The sequence below is a fragment of the Leucopleurus acutus genome (genome assembly GCF_964270905.1).
Source record: "Leucopleurus acutus genome assembly, chromosome: 2".
Lineage (NCBI taxonomy): Eukaryota > Metazoa > Chordata > Mammalia > Artiodactyla > Delphinidae > Leucopleurus > Leucopleurus acutus.
In genome coordinates, this window is record NC_139143.1 from 95278599 (window position 1) to 95300858 (window position 22260).

The window sequence follows — 22260 nt, forward strand, 5'->3', positions numbered from 1 at the left end:
GCAATTAATTGTACAAGGCCGGTGGTTTGCGCAGCTTAAGTTCAGATAAAAAGTTTAATTATCCCTAAGCCCTAATACAAATTAATTAGCTTTCCATGTTAGGAGGGTGAGCCTCCCTGCTCTTGCCACAGCCCAGACTTCACTGAGGGTTACCGAGGATGTGCTGGGAGAGAAGCAGGGAGGCCCTGAGCCCCACCCATTCAGGAGCAGACAGCTGGCTCCACGCTGGCCCCAGTTAAGGGCTGCGTGTGAGTCCTAGGTCTGGGCTGAGCGCCACAGCTCCCCATACGTGGCATGTCACCTCCAGGAGAAGCTTTCTTGTACCGTACGTTTCCCCACCCTCAGAGCCAGGATGGGAGGTGGGGGAGGGGAGTCCTTATTTGCCTGAAACGAGGAAGACAGAAAGGAAATAAGGCTATGGCTTAAAAAATTTTTTTTCTAGGCCACGACATTTTCTGTTTTTTCTTTCCTCACCCCTTTCCTTCCTCAAAATTCCACGGAGAAAATAGGCCAGAGAGGCCACGAGAACTTAGAGAATCACTGTCAGCTCCAGCACTTCAGTATTCCTGCCCAGGTGGGCCCAGGAGGGGCTGTGGGACAAAGGGCACTGCCCATCACAGTCATTACAATCCTAACAGCTGCTATCTAATGAGCGTTTACCATGTAACGGGAATTTAGTCTTTGCAAAAACATTATGAAAAGGTATGTTTTCTTCATTAACTCACACATTCGACCAACATTTATTGAAGTGATTTAGCAAGGGAATGATGTGCTTGGATTTGCACTCTAAGACTACGGTTCTTTGTGAATTAAAGGGAAACAGAAGTGCAAGTGACGTGTCTGGTTAAGGGGCTTTTGCAGAAGTCCAGTCGAAAAACGACAGTGGTCTGGGCCTAGGATTTATTTAATAAACGTTTATAATAAGTTCTTAATATGTGCCAGAATTGAGCCTTTGACAAATGGTAACTCATCTTATCCCTCACAACAACTCTGTGATGTAGGTACTATTATTTTATCGGTCCCAGGAAACTGAGGACAAAGAAGTAACTTGCACAAGTGTCACCCAGCTAACAAGTGGCAGAGCCAGGACTTGCCCCAGATAGTCTGCTGCCCAGAGTGCACACTCTTACCCGCTATGCTGTACTGCTACCACTGAGTGGGCAGAGATGCTGAGAAGGGGGTGAGCGCCAGCTGACTCCTCTGAGCCCTCTCCCATGACCACCCACTCCTCTGGAGAAGCGGGATGTGAGGGACAGAGCAGGACAATGGAAACAGACTGACCTGGGTTTTAACCCATTCAGTTCCGCCTCTTACTACTTGAGGACCTTGAATAAGTCGCTGTCCTCTCAGGACCGGCTCCTCAGCCCTACTTGACAGGGTTTTTGTGAGACCCAGTGATGCCAGAGTTCCTAGCGCAGTCTCCAGTACATTGTTCCCTTTCATGCTTCCCTTCTCCATCCCCTCTTCTTAGGCCAAACGATCCTGTCCCTTTGATCGTTTCCCCTAGGAGAGGATTTCCAGACAATTCCCCCTCCCACCCTCCCTTCCCTGGACGTGACCCAGTTAATCATATCCTATACAATATGTAGAGCCCAGAACTCCACACGGTGGCCTAGAAGTGGTCCGCACCGAGGAGCACAGTCTGAACACCCGCCCCCTTTTTCTGGGCTATGTACTCCTATCAGTCCAGCCTAAGGCGGCATTAGGTCTTTAGCAGCTGCGTTACACCGGTGGCTATGTTAAACTTAATTCCCCCCAGTGATTTTTAACTTGGATGGCTTTTAAGCTGGTCTCTCTCATCAGCTATACAAGTCATTGATTATTTGAATCAAAATGCTGGTGTTGTCATTTATCTTTGTTAAAATTAATCTGGTTGATTTCACCCACGATTACAACCTGTTAAAAATCCTTTTGACTTCAAAAGACGTCCATGCATAGTAGTGCTGTCACTTAGAAATCTGAAGAGCTTGATTAAAAATAATCAGTCATAGCCTCATCATCACCAGCATCATCACCATCGTTATCATCATTGTCATTGTCATAGGAACCAAATGGAAGAAGGTTAAACAAAAGCAATGATTCGTTAGTATGCAGAGTCAAAAGAAGGCTTGCACAACCAAGCCACAGGAAAGTCAAAAGTAAAGCTGGTCATCAGTAAGAATTAGGACAGGAACTCGAACCTCCATCAGATTTCCCTTTTCACCTCTCATCTCTTTCTACTGTCAGCCTGCTCCCTATCTAGCTACAATCTGGCTTTTCCCAATGGCAGAAAGCATGGCTGCCAACAGCTCCAGAGCTTTATCAGTTGCAGTTTCCACTTCTGTGAAAGAGATTGGGACTTCCCTGGTGGCGCAGTGGTTAAGAATCCACCTGCCAATGCAGGCAACATGGGTTCGAGCCCTGGTCCGGGAAGATATCACACGCCATGGAGCAACTAAGCCCGTGCACCACAACTTCTGAGCCTGCACTCTAGAGCCCGGGAGCAACAACTACTGAGCTCGCGTGTCACAACTACTGAAGCCCACACGCCTAGAGCCCGTGCTCTGCAACAAGAGAAGCTACTGCAATGAGAAGCCTGCGCACCGCAACGAAGAGTAGCCCCCGCTCGCCGCAACTAGAGAAAGCCTGCGCCCAGCAACGAAGACCAAATGCAGCCAAAAAATAAATTAAATAACTTATTTAATTTTTAAAAAAGAAAGAAAGAAAGAAAGAAATTGATCTGATCTCAAGGGTAAAAATCCAGGGGAGGAGAAAATAATTGACCGACATCATTAGCCAACAGTGTAAATGCAAATCAAATCCACAATGAGAAATTCAAACTAGAGTTACCATATGATCCTGCAATTCCACTCCTGGGCATATATCTGGAGAAAATTCTAATTCAAAAAGATACATGCACCCCAGTCACTATTCACAATAGACGAGACATGGAAGCAACCTAAATGTCCATTGACAGATGAGTGGGTAAAGAAGATGTGGTACATATATACAATGAAATATTACTCAGCCATAAAAATGAATGAAATAATGCCATTTGCAGCAACACAGATGGACCTAGAAATTATCATATTAAGTGAAGTAAGACAGACAAAGACAAATATCATATGATGTCACTTATATGTAGAATCTAAAAAATATGATACAAAAGAACTTATTAACAAAACAGAAATAGACTCACAGACATAGAAAACAAACTTATGATTACCAAAGGGGATAGTGGAGGTGGGAGGGAGAGAGACAGTTTAGGGATTTGGGATTAGATCCACGCTACTATATATAAAATAGATAAACAACAAGGACCTACTATATAGCACAGGGAACTATATTCAATATCTTGTAATAACCTTTAAGGGAAAAGAATCTGAAAAATAATATACATATTAAATATAATATATATTATATATATAACTGAATCACTTTGCTGTACACCTGAAATTCACACAACATTCTAAATTAACTATACTTCAGTTTTTAAAAACATGTTAAAAAAAACCAACACAGGGCTTCCCTGGTGGTGCAGTGGTTGAGAGTCCGCCTGCCGATGCAGGGGACACGGGTTCATGCCCCAGTCTGGGAGGATCCCACATGCCACGGAGCGGCTGGGCCCGTGAGCCATGGCCGCTGAGCTTGCGCGTCCGGAGCCTGTGCTCCGCAACGGGAGAGGCCGCAAGAGTGAGAGGCCCGCGTGCCGCAAAAACAAAAACAAAAAACAAAAAAAACACACAATGAGATACCATGTCACATGCACTAGGACAGCTAGGATCAAAAGACAAATGGTAACAAGTGTTGGTGAAGATATGGAGAAATTGAAACCCTAATTTATAGCTAGTGGGATTGTAAAGTGACACAGCCACTTTAGAAAACAGTTCACCAGTTCCTCAAACTGGTAAACATAGAGTTACCACATGAGTCCCAGAGAAATGAAAACATATATCCCCACCAAAATTTGTACACAAATTTTCATAGCGGAGTTTATTCATGATAGCCAAAAAGTAGAAACAATCCAAATGTCTCTCAACTGAAGAATGAGTGAACAAAATGTGGTCTATCCATACGATGAGATATTAGTCAGCCATAAGAAAGGAATGAAGTACTGATACATGCTACAACACGGGCGAACCTTGAACCCTTAGCACATTATGCTAAGTGAAAGAAGTCAGGCGCAAGGGGCCACATACTGTATGATTCCATTTATATTAAACGTCCGAAAGAAGGAAATCCATAGAGACAGAAAGTAGATTAGTGGTTGCCTAGGGCTGAAGGGTGAGGTGTACCATGGTCACTGACTGCTCATGGGTGCTAGGTTTCTACTGGGGGTGATGACAATGCTCTAAGTTAGACTCCGGGGATGGTAAAACAACTTTGTAAATACACTAAAAACCATTGAATTTTACGATTTAAGTGGATGAATTTTACGTTATTTAAATTGTATCTCCATAAAGCTGTTTAAAAACGAAGCCAGGAAAGAACTCATTGGCCCAGCTTGAGTCAGATGCCTGTTCTGAATTTACTACCTGTGGCCAGTTGGAGCAGAGGCGTCGGGGAAGGCTTGTTAAGACTATGGCAGTTCCTCTGAGACCCAGCGCCTCTGGACAGAGTTTATGTTGTAATGGGGAGGGGAGGGGTTCGGTTCCTAGGAGGGTGTAGGTTATTAGCAGACAAAACAATCGATGCCTACCACACTGGTTATTTTTATAGAGAATTTACATTTACCCAGATACAGCATCAAGTGATGCTTCTGAATTATCTCATTAATTATCACAACAACCTTGTAAGTTAGGTTTGTAAAACCCATTTATATTGGTAGAGGCTCAGGTTACATAACTTCCCTAAGGACACTTAACTATTTAGTAAGTAACTTTGGGCTCGGGTTCAACCCAGATCTGATTCCTCTCTCAATCATTAGGCCACACTGCCTCCTTCTGGCCTTACATGAGTTGTTAAAAAAATTCTGAAATGCACCACTGGAGACCTAACTTTAGATCCCTTCTTTATTTCGTTTGCTCATTTACTCTTTCATTGAAGGAGATCCTTCTCACATGAAAACCAGGAACTTCCTTTGCTGTCCTGGGACCATTTCTGTTTATCTTTGAGAAGGGCCGGAAGACTCGAGATGGCTGTTCAGCCCCTGCCAGCCACACTGCAGTCCCCTCCACGTTCCTCCAGCTTGTCCAGGGTACAGAGAACGGGGGCAAGCACACACCTTGCTGCAACGATGATGCAGTAGGTCTGTAGCGGTCTCCTGATCCACCAGCCAGTTAACCCTCTCCAAACAGGAAATAAGGGTCATCTGGCAAGATGTGTTTAATGAACCAGTGCAGCTTATTTTCCAAGTGTTCTCACGCTGTCCGCTTCACAATCCACTCTCAAATTCTGCCCGCAGCTGAATGGCAGAATTGATGGAGGCCAAGCCTGCTGGTCTGTGGTTCCTCAGGCCTCCTTTCCTTTTCTTTAAATATATTGATACAGTAGTTTTCCATCTCTAGTCTCCCGGTATTTCTCTGCTGCATCATGATTTCCCAGCCATCATGGGAAGTGGTTCTATAACGCCATCTGCACATTCCTCCTGTCTCCTGGGGTAGGATCCAGGTGGGCCTGTGATGGGAATCCACTGAAGACAGCTGGCCACTCACCTGCTCTCCCCTCCCCTACCTTAAGCTCTGGATCTCTGTTTTTCCACATTTGTCCTGGCCTTCCCAGGATAACACACGCTCTTCTCGGTGGAGAAGGCAGAGAGCGCATGGGAGATGCGTTGTTCAGCTTTCTCTCTGTCAACTGTTTCCAGCAGACCATCTGCCTAGCAGAAGGCACAGCTTTCCTTCCAGTGGATGAAACAACATTCCTGTTGTCCTTAGCATTTTTCACCACCTCAGTCACTGAAATGTAGCCTTCCTGACGCTATTCTTACATACTCCCGCCACACTTTGTTTTCACCCATGGTCACGTACCCAATGTCCACCTTTCAATCATGTCATCTGAAAACCCCAGCTAACATGACTCACTTCCAGGGCAGCCCCCTTTTCTTCATCACTGGGATGATTTGAACTTGGAATAATCAGCTTCTCGGCAACAGAGACCATGGTTTGCAGACTGCCTAGGTAAAAGTAATAGTATTTATTGTTTGTAGAGCTGTATACGTCACAATAGGATTATGACCTAGGTTACTCTTATTATCTTCATTTTCGAGACAAAGAAACTGAGGCCTAAAGGTCACAGTTATTTTAGGGTGGAGCTGGGTGAGTCTTGAACCCATATTGTCCAACTTCGGAAGCCGAATTCTCGACCACTTCACCGGAAGCCCCTCCTGAGCATCATGGCAGAGAAGGCAAACCTAGCATCAAAGTTCCCAGAAGGAGCTCTCGCAGGCCTTACTGTCAGTGGTGTGACTGAGACAGCTTGAGCCAGAACAAAGGGCCTGGACACAAGGAGAAGGAAGATGGTCCTCAAAACAGGAGCCAACTTCATAGGGTGTTGAGAGGCTTAAATGAGATCATTCATCCACTCGCCAAGTATGTGTCAATCACTGCACATCCTCCACAAAGCCCTCAGTGTTCGGAGGTGAGGACTTCATAGTTCTGAAATGGCTCCCCCATCCCTTTCCACAGCCTCTCTGGACCCCAGGACACCTGGGCCCCTCAGGACAAGTGACTTGGAGCCTGACAATTTCAGTAGCAACAATTCCTGGTCACCCTAAGCCAGTTTCTGCTCCAGACACCCAGAGGGCACAGAGGCGGGGGAGATGGTGTTTCTGGCTTTGGCCAAAGGAGTCATCACAGCTTTTCTTAACTTGGCCTTTAAATTATCTCAATAAAGAAGAGGCTGAACACTTAACCGCTGTGGAGCGTGTCTTATTGATTGGAGCAGAGAGGCTCTGGCCTGCTTGCCCGGGGCTGAGCAGGCACCAGGGCAGGCTGGTCCCAGGGAGCAGTTGCCAAGGTGTGAAGTTTCTCTGAGCTCTGAGAGTAGCCGGCACTGTCCCAAAGTGGCTTCACGGCTTAAGGGGCTGCGATTTGGAGCTCATGGTCCCCTCTAAGACAGCATGGCTAGTAGAAAAGAGATGAGAGTAAGAGGAGTGTGTTTTACTCCCAGGCGTACCCAAACATGGACAACCCACTTCATGCCTCTGAGCCTCGGTTCCTTCATCTGTACAATGGGGATCGGGGTCCCAAGCTCACAGGGTTCATGGAGCTTATGTGAGGCAAATGTGTAAAAGTGTTTTGGAAATTATAAACCTCCACATGAATAGAAGGCGGTTTATTATTCATCGTTTTGTTATCAAAAATGAAATTGTGTTCTTCTTCTGCTTCAAAATCATCCACGGCTCCTCTTTGCACTTGGATGAAACCCACGCTCCTCGTCGTGGCCCACTAGACCCCGCATGGTCTGGCCCCCCACCTGCCGCCTCAGTTTCCTCTTGTAGAACCCGCCACCCGCCCTGTGCGCCAGCCCCGCTAGCCCTTTCACTGTTCCTAGAACAGGCCGAGCCCCTTCCTACCTCAGGGCCTCCGTCCTTTCTGTTCCTGCTACCTGGCACACTCTTCCCCAAGGCTGTTGCCTGGCTGGATTCTTTACCTTCAGATCTTAGCTTAAATGTTACCTCCTCAGAGAGGCCTTTCCTGACCACACTCCCCCAACCTGGCACAGCACCCATCTCTGTTCTCTTCATAGAAATAGCCAGAAGTCACAATATTTTTATATATTCACTTTACCGTCTTCCCCTGGAAGGATGTTGGCTCCGGAACATAAGGATCTTGTCTATTTTGTTCACTCCCGGGTCCTAGCACAGTACCTGGCACACAGTAGGCACCCTAAACAACTGTTGAGTGAAGGAGTGAATGATTAGCCCGGAAGCCTGACTTGTTTCCCAAATGGTCCTTCTTCCTTACACCCATTTCTCTTTCTGTCTCTCAGATATGGAGACATGGTGCCCAAGACGATCGCAGGGAAGATCTTCGGCTCCATCTGTTCCCTGAGCGGTGTCCTCGTCATTGCCCTGCCGGTCCCTGTGATCGTTTCCAACTTCAGCCGGATTTACCACCAGAATCAGAGAGCTGATAAACGCAGGGCACAAAAGGTAAGCCTCAGACCCGAGAAGGGGGCAGGCAGCACCAGGCAGGGTGCTCTTGGCCTTGTGCTGTTGTCACAAGGAGCTCCTGAGAGAATCACTGCGCAGATGGCCTCTGGCTTTGGAAGGTAAAGCAGCGCCAAGTGCCTCCCTACCTACCAGTAACCTGCATTCCAGCCCCAGACAGCTGCACAAGACAGCAAACGCTCGATTATCCACAAGCTGCTGTTCTCCCTTTCAGAAGATATTCTGTGCAGTTTCCTTGGGCCCTGGCTCCTCTTCCAAGATCTCAGCCATCAACTCTGGGTAGTGCCCGGACTTTTCCCTTTCCCAGCCAAGAGCTTACTGGGGAACATAATTGCTTTTCAGTACTCTGTAATAGCCTATACGAAACAAAGTGACAGAAATAAATCTGCTAAAAAGAAAAATGAATACTCTGAAAGGAGAACATTCTGAGGCCGTTGAGTTCAGGGACAAATGGCACAGCAGGCTTTAGTCACCTCATGATATCATAGGATAAGGCGCGGAACTGCAGTTGACGGTCAGGAGATTAATCATGGGTCCTGGAAAAGTTTTCAGTGATGTCCAGTGAACACGGCTTAGGAAGGCAGGGCAGGATGAGTGCCCTCTCACCACAGGATGATGAAAGATGTCTGAAGGCTTTGGTGTCAAGACAGAAGCCTCCTTTCATGACTGGCCGCCACCTTCTACCCAAAATACCTCACCCTCTCAGCCAAATGTCATTTCTCTGCATTTTTAGGGCATCTGGCTGGTGAAGGTTCTTGGACCCAGGGGGCAGATTTTCCTTTTACTCCCTTTTTTTTATGTATTCAGCCTTTCTTTTTTAATTTTTGAATTTTATTTTATTTTTTTATACAGTAGGTTCTTATTAGTCATCAATTTTATACACATCAGTGTATACATGTCAATCCCAATCTCCCAATTCATCCCACCACCACACACCATCCCCCCAGCCGCTTTCCCCCCTTGGCGTCCATACGTTTGTTCTCTACATCTGTGTCTCAATTTCTGCCCTGCAAACTGGTTCATCTGTACCATTTTTCTAGGTTCCACATATATGCGTTGATATACGATATTTGTTTTTCTCTTTCTGACTTACTTCACTCTGTATGACAGTCTCTAGATCCATCCACTTCTCAACAAATGACCCAATTTCGTTCCTTTTTATGGCTGAGTAATATTCCATTGTATATATGTACCACAACTTCTTTATCCATTCGTCTGTCAATGGGCATTTAGGTTGCTTCCATGACCTGGCTATTGTAAATAGAGCTGCAATGAACATTGGGGTGCATGTGTCTTTTTGAATTATGCTTTTCTCTGGGTATATGCCCAGTAGTGGGATTGCTGGATCATATGGTAATTTTATTTTTAGTTTTTTAAGGAACCTCCATACTGTTCTCCATAGTGGCTGTATCAATTTACATTCCCACAAACAGTGCAAGAGGGTTTCCTTTTCTCCATACCCTCTCCAGCATTTGTTGTTTGTAGATTTTCTGGTGATGCCCATTCTAACTGGTGTGAAGTGATACCTCATTGTAATATTGATTTGCATTTCTCTAATAATTAGTGATGTTGAGCAGCTTTTCATGTGCTTCTTGGCCATCTGTATGTCTTCTTTGGAGATATGTCTATTTAGGTCTTCTGCCCATTTTTGGATTGGGTTGTTTGTTTTATTAATATTGAGCTGCATGAGCTGTATATATTTTGGAGATTAATCCTTTGTCCATTGATTTGTTTGCAAATATTTTCTCCCATTCTGAGGGTTGTCTTTTTGTCTTGTTAATGGTTTCCTTTGCTGTGCAAAAGCTTTTAAGTTTCATTAGGTCCCATTTGTTTATTTTTGTTTTTATTTCCATTACTCTAAGAGGTGGATAAAAAAATCTTGCTGTGATTTATGTCGAAGAGTGTTCTTCCTATGTTTTCCTCTAAGAGTTTTATAGTGTACGGTCTTACATTTAGGTCTCTAATCCATTTTGAGTTTATTTTTGTGTATGGTGTTAGGGAGTGTTCTAATTTCATTCTTTTACATGTAGCTGTCCAGTTTTCCCAGCACCACTTATTGAAGAGACTGTCTTTTCTCCATTGTATATCCTGCCTCCTTTGTCATAGATTAGTTGACCATAGGTGCATGTGTTTATCTCTGGACTTTCTATCTTGTTCCATTGATCTATGTTTCTGTTTTTGTGCCAGTACCATATTGTCTTGATTACTGTAGTTTTGTAGTATAGTCTAAAGTCAGGGAGTCTGATTCCTCCAGCTCCGTTTTTATCAGTCAAGACTGCTTTGGCTATTCAGGGTCTCTTGTGTCTCCACACAAATTTTAAGATTTTTTTGTTCTAGTTCCATGAAAAATGCCATTGGTAGTTTGATAGGGATTGCATTGAATCTGTAGAATGCTTTGGGTAGTATAATCATTTTCACAGTATTGATTCTTCCATCCAAGAACATGGTATATCTCTCCATCTGTTGGTATCACCTTTAATTTCTTTCGTCAATGTCTTATAGTTTTCTGCATACAGGTCTTTTTTCTCCCTAGGCAGGTTTATTCCTAGGTATTTTACTCTTTTTGTTGCAATGGTAAATGGGAGTGTTTCCTTAATTTCTCTCTCAGATTTTTCATCATTAGTGTATAGGAATGCAAGAGACTTCTGGGCATTAATTTTGTATCCTTCAACTTTACCAAATTCATTGATTAGCTCTAGTAGTTTTCTGGTGGCATCTTTAGTATTCTCTATGTATAGTATCATGTCATCTGCAAAGAGTGACAGTTTTACTTCTTTTCCAATTTGTATTCCTTTTATTTCTTTTTCTTGTCTGATTGCTGTGGCTAGGACTGACAAAACTATGTTGAATAATAGTAGTGAGAGTGTATATCCTTGTCTTGCTCCTGATCTTAGAGGAAATGTTTTCAGTTTTTCACCATTGAGAATGATATTTGCTGTGGGTTTGTCATATATGGCCTTTAGTATGTAAAGGTAGGTTCCCTCTCTGCCCACTTTCTGGAGAGTTTTTATCATAAATGGGTGTTGAATTTTGTCAAAAGCTTTTTTGCATCCATTGAGATGATCATATGGTTTTTATTCTTCAGTTTGTTAATTTGGTATATCACATTGGTTGATTTGCATATATTGAAGAATCCTTGCATCCCTGGGATAAATCCCACTTGATCATGGTGTATGATCCTTTTAATGTGTTGTTGGATTCTGTTTGCTAGTATTTTGTTGAGGATTTTTGCATCTATATTCATCAGTGATATTGGTCTGTAATTTTTTCTTTTTTGTAGTATCTTTGTCTGGTTTTGGTATCAGGGTGATGGTGGCCTCATAGAATGAGTTTGGGAGTGCTCCTTCCTCTGCAATTTTTTGGAAGAGTTTGAGAAGGATGGTTGTTAGCTCTTCTCTAAATGTTTGATAGAATTCACCAGTGAAGCCATCTGGTCCTGGACTTTTGTTTGTTGGAAGATTTTTTCTTTTTTTTTTTTTTTTGCGGTACACGGGCCTCTCACTGTTGTGGCCTCTCCCGTTGCGGAGCACAGGCTCCGGACGCACAGGCTCAGCATCCATGGCTCACGGGCCCACCCACTCCACGGCATGTGGGATCTTCCTGGACCGGGGCACAAACCCGTGTCCCCTGCATCGGCAGGTGGACTCTCAACTGCTGCACCACCAGGGAAGCCCTTTTGGAAGATTTTTAATCACAGTTTCAATTTCATTACTTGTGATTAGTCTGTTCATATTTTCTATTTCTTCCTGGTTCAGTCTTGGAAGGTTATACCTTTCTAAGAATTTGGCCATTTCTTCCAGGTTGTCCATTTTATTGGCATAGAGTTGCTTGTAGTAGTCTCTTAGGATGCTTTGTATTTGTGTGGTGTCTGTTGTAACTTCTCCGTTTTCATTTCTAATTTTATGGATTTGAGTCCTCTCCCTCTTTTTCTTGATGAGTCTGGCTAATGGTTTATCAATTTTGTTTATCTTCTCAAAGAACCAGCTTTTAGTTTTATTGATCTTTGCTATTGTTTTCTTTGTTTCTATTTCATTTATTTCTGCTCTGATCTTTATGATTTCTTTCCTTCTGCTAACTTTGGGTTTTGTTCTTCTTTCTCTACTTCCTTCAGGTGTAAGGTTAGATTGTTTATTTGAGATTTTTCTTATTTCTTGAGGTAGTCTTCTATAGCTATAAACTTCCATCTTAGAACTGCTTTTGCTGCATCCCATAAGTTTTGGATCGTCGTGTTTTCATCATCATTTGTCTCTAGGTATTTTTTGATTTCTTCAGTGATCTCTTGGTTATTTAGTAATGTATTGTTTAGCCTCCATGTGTTTGTGTTTTTTACGTTTTTTTCCCTGTAATTGATTTCTAATCTCCTAATGTTGTGGTCAGAAAAGAGGCTTGATATGATTTCAATTTTCTTAAATTTACTGAGGCTTGATTTGTGACCCAAGATGTGATCTATCCTGGAGAATGTTCCATGCACACTTGAGAAGAAAGTGTAATCTGCTGTTTTGGGGTGGAATGTCCTATATATATCAATTAAATCTCTGTGGTCTATTGTGTCATTTAAATCTTGTGTTTCCTTATTTATTGTCATTTTGGATGATCTGTCCATTGGTATAAGTGAGATGTTAAAGTTCTCCACTATTATTGTGTTACTGTCGATTTCCTCTTTTATAGCTGTTAGCAGTTGCCATATGTATTGAGGTGCTCCTATGTTGGCTGCATATATATTTATAATTGTTATAGATTCTTCTTGGATTGATCTGTTGATCATTATGTAGTGTCCTTCCTTGTCTCTTGTAACATTCTTTATTTTAAAGTCTATTTTATCTGATATGGGTATTGCTACTCCAGCTTTCTTTTGATTTCCATTTGCATGGAATATCTTTTTCCATCCCCTCACTTTCAGTCTGTATGTGTCCCTAGGTCTGAAGTGGGTCTCTTGTAGACAGCATATATATGGGTCTTGTTTTTGTATCCATTCAGCGAGCCTGTGTCTTTTGGTTGGAGCATTTAATCCATTCACGTTTAAGGTAATTATTGATATGTATGTTCCTATGACCATTTTCTTAATTGTTTTGGGTTTGTTTTTGTAGTCCTTTTCTTTTCTTGTGTTTCGCACTTAGAGAAGTTCCTTTAGCATTTGTTTGGAGCTGGTTTGGTGCTGGTTTGGTGGTGCTAAATTCTCTTAGCTTTTGCTTGTCTGTAAAGCTTTTGTTTTCTCCATCGAATCTGAATGAGATCCTTGTCGGGTAGAGTAATCTTGTTTGTAGGTTCTTCCCTTTCATCACTTTAAGTATATCATGCCACTCCCTTCTGGCTTGTAGAGTTTCTGCTGAGAAATCAGCTGTGAACCTTATGGGAGTTCCCTTGTATGTTATTTGTCATTTTTCCCTTGCTGCTTTCAATAATTTTTCTTTGTCTTTAATTTTTGTCAATTTGATTACTATCTCTCTCGGCATGTTTCTCCTTGGATTTATCCTGCCTGGGACTCTCTGCACTTCCTGGACTTGGGTGGCTATTTCCTTTCCCATGTTAGGGAAGTTTTCAACTATAATCTCTTCAAATATTTTCTCAGGTCCTTTCTCTCTCTCTTCTCCTTCTGGGACCCCTATAAAGCGAATGTTGCTGCATTTAATGTTGTCCCAGAGGTCTCTTAGGCTGTCCTCATTTCTTTTCATTCTTTTTTCTTTATTTTGTTTTGCAGCAGTGAATTCCACCATTCTGTCTTCCAGGTCACTTATCTGTTCTTCCGCTTCAGTTATTCTGCTATTGATTCCTTCTAGGGTATTTTTCATTTCAGTTATTGTGTTGTTCATCTCTGTTTGTTTGTTCTTTAATTCTTCTAGGTCTTTGTTAAACATTTCTTGCATCTTCTCCATCTTTGCCTCCATTCCTTTTCCGAGTTCCTGGATCATCTTCACTATCATTATTGTGAATTCTTTTTCTGGAAGCTTGCCTATCTCCACTCCATTTAGTTGTTTTTCTGGGGTTTTATCTTGTTCCTTCAACTGGTACATAGCCCTCTGTCTTTTCATCTTGTCTATCTTTCTGTGAATGTGGTTTTTGTTCCGCAGGCTGCAGGATTGTAGCTCTTCTTGCTTCTGCTGTCTGCCCTCTGGTGGATGAGGCTATCTAAGAGGCCTGTTCAAGTTTCCTGATGGGAGGGACTGGTGGTGGGTAGAGCTGACTGTTGCTCTTGTGGGCAGAGCTCAGCAAAACTTTAATCTGCTTGACTGCTGATGCGTGGGTCTGCATTCCCTCCCTGTTCATTGTTTGGCCTGAGGCAACCCAACACTGGAGGCTACCTGGGCTCTTTGATGGGGCTAATGGCGGACTCTGCGAGGGCTCACGCCAAGGAGTACTTCCCAGAACTTCTGCTGCCGGTTTCCTTGTCCCCACAGTGAGCCACAGCCACCCCCTGCCTCTGCAGGAGACCTTCTAACACTAGCTGGTAGGTCTGGTTCAGTCTCCCCTGGGATCACTGTTGCTTCTCCTTGGTCCCGATACGAACACTACTTTGTGTGTGCCCTCCAAGAGTGGAGTCTCTGTTTCCCCCAGTCCTGTCAAAGTCCTGCAATCAAATCCCACTAGCCTTCGAAGTCTGATTCTCTAGGAATTCCTCCTTCCGTTGCTGGACCCCCAGGTTGGCAAGCCTGACATTGGGCTCAGAACCTTCACTCCAGTGGGTGGACTTCTGTGTTATAAGTGTTCTCCAGTCTGTGAGTCACCCAACCAGCAGTTATGGGATTTGATTTTACTGTGACTGTCGCCCCTCCTACCGTCTCATTGTGGCTTCTCCTTTGTCTTTGGATGTGGGGTATCTTTTTTGGTGAGTTCCAGTGTCCTCCTGTCGATGATTGTCCAGCAGCTAGTTGTGATTCTGGTGCTCTCGCAACAGGGAGTGAGAGCACGTCCTTCTACTCCGCCATCTTGGTTCAGGGCCCTGCCATCCTTTCTCTTCTGTTCTGGGCTGAAATACTCCCCCTTCAGCAGCATCTCAACCTCCTTGGGGTATGATCAAAGTCTTTCTGGGTACAGGGGACAGGGGGACCTGAAAGAGTCACTTATGGAGGCCTGAAACATTATGTCCTTATTTTATTCTTTCTTTTATTCATTCATTCCACACACATTTACTGAACACCAACTATGTGCCAGGCCCTATGCATTGCAGCTGGGTTACTTCCTCACCGCATGATCCTCTCTCCTGACCTTCCATTCACAGGGATAACTCCCAAGTGGCAGGGCTTCCATGACATATCAGAGGAATCCAGGATTTCAGAACAAATCTGTGTATGCTGACTGAAACAAAGTCTCAAAGTTCATGAAAGTTAGCTCTGAAATGTATAATAATTTACCTGTAAAAATACTTAATAATATAATATATATCACATAGTTATATAATAAATCCAGTTGGTCCCCACTTCCAGCATCTCCCCTTTTGTGTGTCTTTGTCACCTCCTTGCCCTGCTGTCTCCCTCCGCCTGTGTGGAAATATATTTTGACTTATCTTGACCTGGGTTTTTAATGTTGTCAGCCTGCCTTGGATTGATCTGCTGTCCTCTCCATCCCCTCCAGAACCATTTCCTACCTCTTCACCCAAGGTCAGTTTTCCCCACCCCCATCCCCTGCTAGCCAGCTCAGAAATAGAAGTCTTATCTCTTTCCCTGTTCAAGTCAGCTGGCAAATGTGAACAATATATAAATTCATTATGCTGTCCTAAAGAAAGGGGCAGAAAGAAACTGGGATCGCCTTTCCAAATCAAGGGGCCTAAAGCCCTGAAGGGTCAAGGGTCCTATAGCAACCTCAACCTCCCCCTCCCCCAACCCCCCAGCACTGGGCAAGGGCTGACACAGGGTTTGCTTTGGTTTGGGGTTTTTTTTTAACATCTCTATTGGAGTATAATTGCTTTACGATGGTGTGTTAGTTTCTGCTGTATAACAAAGTGAATCAGCTATCCGTATACATATATCCCCATATCCCCTCCCTCTTGCGTCTCCCTCCCTCCCACCCTCCCTATCCCACCCCTCTAAGTGGTCACAAAGCACTGAGCTGATCTGCCTGTGCTATGCGGCTGCTTCCCACTAGCTATCTATTTTACATTTGGCAGTATATATATGTCCATGCCACTCTCTCACTTCATCCCAGCTTACCCTTCCCCCCTCCTCGTGTCCTCAAGTCCATTCTCTATGTCTGCGTCTTTATTCCTGTCAGATTCCATATATATGTGTTAGCATACGGTATTTGTTTTTCTCTTTCTGACTTACTTCACTCTGGAGAGGGTGTGGAGAAAAGGGAACCCTCTTGCACTGTGGGTGGGAATGTAAATTGATACAGCCACTGTGGAGAACAGTATGGAGGTTCCTTAAAAAACTAAAAGTAGAACTACCATATGACCCAGCAATCCCACTACTGGGCATATACCCGGAGAAAACCACCACAATGTTCATTGCAGCTCTATTTACAATAGCCATGACATGACACAGGGTTTTTGTAGAGCAGTGGGGACCCAAGGTATCCTCAGCTCACACACTAGCCCACAATAGCCCCACTCAAACTGTGCTTCAGCCACTCCTGTGCTCCCTTCCCCTCCGGGCTCACACCCTTACCTACTTCTTAGAGCATCGCATCTGCTGTCGTTTTGCCCCTGCAAAGAATACGACAGGGACCGTTTCTCTGCAGAACTTTACAAAGCTCATCCTGTGTAATTAAGATCCAGAAGGAATCAGCTTAGGCTTCTTCCTCCCTCTAGCCCCTCAGGATGAGACTCCCTCCCTTCTGACTCCTTTCCCACCCTTCTCCCTCTCCCTCTTTGCTCTTCCTTGAAATCAGAGTAAATATTTGCAGTGTTTTCACCTCCTCTGGATACTGTCTCTCCTCACAGTAGGCTCAGTTCTGCCTCTTTTCACCTTAGGCTTCCTGTGAGAGGAAAAGAAAAAGAACACAAGAATACTGCCTGCTTCCAGCACTGGGTCTGTCACAGCGAGGCAAGGAAGGCAGGTTGGGGAACTTAGTGGGGAATGGAGAGATGGGACAGGAAGGGGGTTAGGGGTGCTGATGACAGTTCTCAGCCCAGACCACATACTCAGGAGCTGTGAAGGTAAGCTCCAGCCCATGTGCCTCAGGTGGAGAGGAAAGGCTCCAAAGGTTGTCATCCTTTCCCATCGTGACTGATTGGCTTGGGATTATTACTGAAAGAATTCCACGACTCTTTGCTGCAGAGACTGGGTTTTCTAAGCCAAGTGAACTGGAGATCAAGTAAGGAGGTCTAGCAGTGGACAGAGAGGGGGAAAGTTTTTAATGGAAATTTTAATTGGAATAATTGTAGATTCACATGTAGTTATAAAATTTCATATCCAGCGTATGGACATTGCTGCAATCCACCAATCCTATTCAGACTTCCCCAGTTTTACTTGTACCCGTGTGTGTGTGTGTGTGTGTGTATGTGTGTGTGTGTGTGTGTGAAGTTTTATACAGTTTTATCACCTATGCAGGTTCACATCCCCCATCTCAGTCAAGGTACTGCACAGTTCCAACACCATAAGGGTCCCTCCCACTATTTCTTTTATAACCACACCCCTCTCACTCTATGTCTACCCCGTCTCTAACCTCTGGCAACTATTTATCTGTCCTCCCTTTATAAAAACTTTTTTTTTTAATGGTATATCAATGGGCTTATACAGTAGGGAACCTTTGGAGATTGGCTTTTTTCATTTCATATAATTCCTGGAGATTCATCTAAGTCATGTGTATCAGTAGTCCATTCCTTTTCCTTGCTGAGCAGTATTCCCTGGTATGGATGCATCCCAGTTATGGTTAACAGTTTGCCTGTTGAGGGACATCGGGCTATTATAAATAAAGTTGCTGTTAACAGCCATGTGCAGGTTTTTGTGTGAACATAAGTTTTCATTTCTCTGGGATAAATGCCTAAAAGTGAAATTGCCCGTGTTCTCTTTTGGCTTTTCCATTTCTCCCTCTTTTTCCTTCTTCTGCCTCTCCCAGGGTAGAGATGTCAATACTCATGGTCCAAGGGCACCTGCCAGCCAGATAGCTAGGAAGTGCTTCAGCGTGAAACCCTTCTCGGGGCTGACAGAGTTCTTGAGCTTATTAGCCTGAACTTGGAACTGTGCCCAGGGTGGCAGAATCCTCTATCCAAACCTCTCCTCCAGCCCTGGAATGTCTACAGCTGTTGAAAATGCAACTTTCTGGGCTTTGCTCATCAAGTTGAAAACTTGTCTGAGTGGAGTTGAAATTCAGGGAAGGAGGAGGGGGTGTTATGGAAGCAGCGTCGGGAGGTTGGAAGACCTGAGCTGAAACCTTGCCCTGAACAAGTCACTTCCTCTCGCATCCTCCATTTCCTCGTCTGTAAAATAGCCTAGATGATCCCTACATTCTCCGAACTCTTACACTGTACTCATGTTCATGGAAGAGAAGGAGGCTGACCAGTACACACAAGGACTGAGCCCATCACAACGGCTTTATTAACATGGATTTCTGACCAACTGTGTAGGATCATCTTCCTTCCTGGGCCATCACAAGCCTTGCTTGAGCAAATACTAGTGCGAAGCTCTGTGCTAGGTGCTGAAGATAAAAATATGCATAAGTCACAGGCTCTGGCCCTCAGGGGCTCAAAGTCAAGCCAAAAGTCCTCACCAAATTACATATGCTGGGTATGGTTCTATAAATATATTGCAAACCTCTTTATCCTGTGTGGGAAATGATTAAACGATATAGTGCATTTGTTATGACAATCTGTTGCTTTAATAGCGCCCAGGGTAAGATAAGATTAAAAGGAGTGCCACAAAGGAGAGCAGGAGAATCTTTCATCTCTAGAAAGTAATGAAGACAGACCCCAGATACAAGAATGGTCTGGCTGTAAGTGGTGCCATCAAATTATATAAGGCTAAAATGAGCTGACGCAACTGGATTTCCATACGCAGCTCTCAACACCCAGTGCTCACCCAAAGCAATAGTAGCCACATCCTCAAATGATGAAGAACTTGCTTGAATGTAGACATTGAGCTGAGGGGAGGGCTGGAGCGGGATCCCCAGGAACGAGAACTGTCCTGCACCTGGAATGCACGTTCTTTGCTCAGAGAGAAGAGGAATGGTAGGGCTTACTTACCATCCGTTCTCTCCCTGCTTCCTCTTTTTATTCTCTGTCTAGAGGAGAGTTCTTCCTCAGTTTTACAGGCAGATCTTCTAGGCTCAAGTGCTGACCTCTTCGCCATATTTAGAAACCAGGGGAAGTCGTTGAATTGTTCCTGCAAGGACACAGTGGTCACAGAGGGACTTCCCAGGGAACAATAGCTATCGTGTGTTCTTTGTGCTTCTGTTGACAGCCTAAATCCAAGTCCCTGGCCTGCTTTTAGCAGATGAGCCAGCCCAGTAGGACACTTGGAGGGGACACTTCCCCATGCTGGGGAGAAGGTCACAAGAAGTGAAAATTGCCACAATTTTCCAAGGACTCCTCTGTTCAGAATCCATGCTGACGTTAAATGTGTATTTTCCCAGAGGCAGAAGGAAGGACCCCTCTGCCCCAGAATAGGTTTGTGAGGCCTTGTGGGCTCTTCTTCCTGCAGCTGGGTCTAGATCCACAAGAGCCCAAACGTGAAGTTGCATTTTTTTAAACCAGCAGGAAGCCCTCTACCCGTCCCTTCTCCCTCCCTCCCAGAGCCTCTTTCCTCTTAGGCCTCACACTGTGGCTGTGCTGCTGTCATAGTGACACTGATTATGGTTATTAGGAAGGAGAAGAGAAGTCAGCCTGTGCAGTGTGTCCGGCCTCTCCCACTGCCTCTGCAAGCAAGAGAGATGAGTTTGTGTGGTTGAGGTACCACGCGACCCTTGCACAGGATACTGCCGAAGCCTTCCAAGGATGGAGCTGGGAGATTCTCAGTCGCCGCAGCTAGAGCCAGGGTGGTGTATGGAAATGTGCTCCATCCTCTCCTCTCTCACACCCACATTGGGCCCCTTGTCACACGCACATGCACCTACACTCGTTCCCATAGACATGCACAGCAAAATATACATGTATAGACACATCCCAAAGACAGACATGCAATTGTAAATTCTTCTATTGATTTACAAGTTATGAAGTACTGGGGATATATCAGTGAACAAAACAAAAACCGCTGCCCTCAAGGAGTTTACATTCCTGTGGGGAAAGAGAGACAATAGCGAGATAAATATGTAAAACATATACTACCTTAGTAATGAATGCTAAGGAAAAAACAGAAAGAGGGGAAGGAGTTGAGGGGCACGTATACACACTCCTTGCTTTTCTTATAATGAACTGGTATTTGGGCACCTGCTGTATGCAGGGAACTGCACTGGACCCTAGGAGAGAATCAGGAGAGCTATAACATGGGCTCCTTTAAAGAACTTGCAGTCTGAGATGAGAAATACCCCAATGCAATACTGAATGGATAAAGGTCATGAAATTTGAGGAAGGAGGGAGGAATTTGATGAGTGATATTTCCCTGGCCAGGATCACACCCAGGCTGGAGAGACAAGTGGAAACCCCTAGGCACTCTGACCATGACCATGCTCACTCTGTACAGGGGGGTCACAGCCTCTCTGACCCAGTCCCAGGTCTATAAACAGAGATCTCTGCGGCAGGGAAGAAGCAGCTTCCTCCCCTTCATCAGACATCACCTGGGAACCCAACCTTGCTGGGACAGCCCACTGTCGCTGGCTTGGCCAGGCTCACTGTCTTTTTGTCTCTCAGTCTTGCTCACTCTTTTATTCTCTCTGCCAATCACAGAAGGCCCGCCTTGCCAGGATCCGTGTGGCCAAAACAGGGAGCTCCAATGCCTACCTGCACAGCAAGCGCAACGGACTCCTCAACGAGGCACTGGAGCTGATGGTAGGTGCCTGGGGGACTTGGGTTGGGGAGATGGAGGGGAGGACGGGCTTGCTTTTTCTTCCTGGGGGCATCAGCACTCCCACCCCAAAGCCCCAAAGTTTCCCCAGGTAGCAGCCACCCTCCACATACGTCTTCCATAGGGTTCTCATCATCACCCCTAAACCCCCTTTAGCTCAAGGGCTCCCAGCCAAAGGCTAGCATGGTCTAGGGTGACCCTAAAATTTGGTTCATCCAGATTTTTCCAGTCCCCCCCTCCCCTCTGTGGAGAGATGAAGGAGATGGAGAGAAGGAGAGCCAGCAGCTTTATACCCAGCCTCTCCTCTTCTCCTCCTAGGGCACCCCGGAAGAGGAGCACATGGGCAAGACCACCTCACTCATCGAGAGCCAGCACCACCACCTGCTGCACTGCTTGGAGAAAACCACTGTGAGTCCCAGCCCAGTGCCACCTCCCTTCTCATCCCTGACCCCTGACCCTTTTCTGAGGTCAGAACTTACAGAGTGAGAACTCTGTCCTCACGTTCTCACCCCAGGCTTCAGAAGTCAAAGTTTGTCCCCTTAGATCTCTGCCTATCAGTTTCTCAGCTCTGATGAGCACCCCTCTTCAGAGCTAGGGCTGAATTTATACTAGGTTACTACAGGACAGCAGAGAAGTATGTCAGTTTTTGTCCTATCCCTGGGGCTAGGTTGATGCAATCTGTGGGTCCCTTTTCTCCTTCCATTCCACTTGGAACAGGAGAGAGCAAATGAACGAAGCAGTGCATATATTTCTCTAGCCACGGATTTTTACCAGTACCACCCCATCTCAGTCACCCTGCAATTCCCAGGGAATTCAGATTCTGAAAGGCTGATTGCTAAAAATGAGTCATGGCTTAGGGTGCCCCAGCTGGAATGTGGAATGATGCTTGTGCCTCTCCAACAGACTGAAAGGAAGGGCAGTGGGGTCAACCCTGGAGCCTTGGCAAAAGTGTTAGGAATAGTAGGGAGGGAGGAGAGGTTAGGCTGGACAACCAAAGAGAGACAAAGAGAAACTCCTTCTTGTTCTTTTCTAGGACCTCCTTCCCCAAAAAGGCTATGGTCAGGGCTCAGCACACTAAGGAAGGAACTTTCTAATTTTCAGTGTTCCATATCCTGGCCTCCCAAATGTGGGGGAAGTAGATGTTAGGTGACTCTTAGTATGGACAGCTGTGGACGCTGTGGATGGCAGCTGAGCCCAGTGAGGGCTTCCACTGTGGGAAGGTACTCTGAAAACCCTAGTTTCCAGGACTTAGCCAATGTTTCTTAGTGTCAAGAACCGTACAGGTGTATCTAGAAT

The 22260-nt window shown here is 44.9% G+C and overlaps 1 protein-coding gene across 2 annotated transcripts in view; it reads left to right on the plus strand.

The window, feature by feature from the left end:
- The window catches only part of KCND3 (potassium voltage-gated channel subfamily D member 3), a gene marked incomplete at both ends in the record, with an annotated part of 224814 nt that overhangs the window by 199701 nt on the left and 2853 nt on the right, over positions 1–22260 (plus strand). For both annotated transcript variants that reach the window (XM_082865598.1, XM_082865599.1), the window contains 3 exons: positions 7912–8074; positions 20847–20948; positions 21283–21372. In XM_082865598.1, the coding sequence (XP_082721724.1) occupies positions 7912–8074; positions 20847–20948; positions 21283–21372 (355 nt within the window). The remainder of the gene's footprint in view (positions 1–7911; positions 8075–20846; positions 20949–21282; positions 21373–22260) is intronic.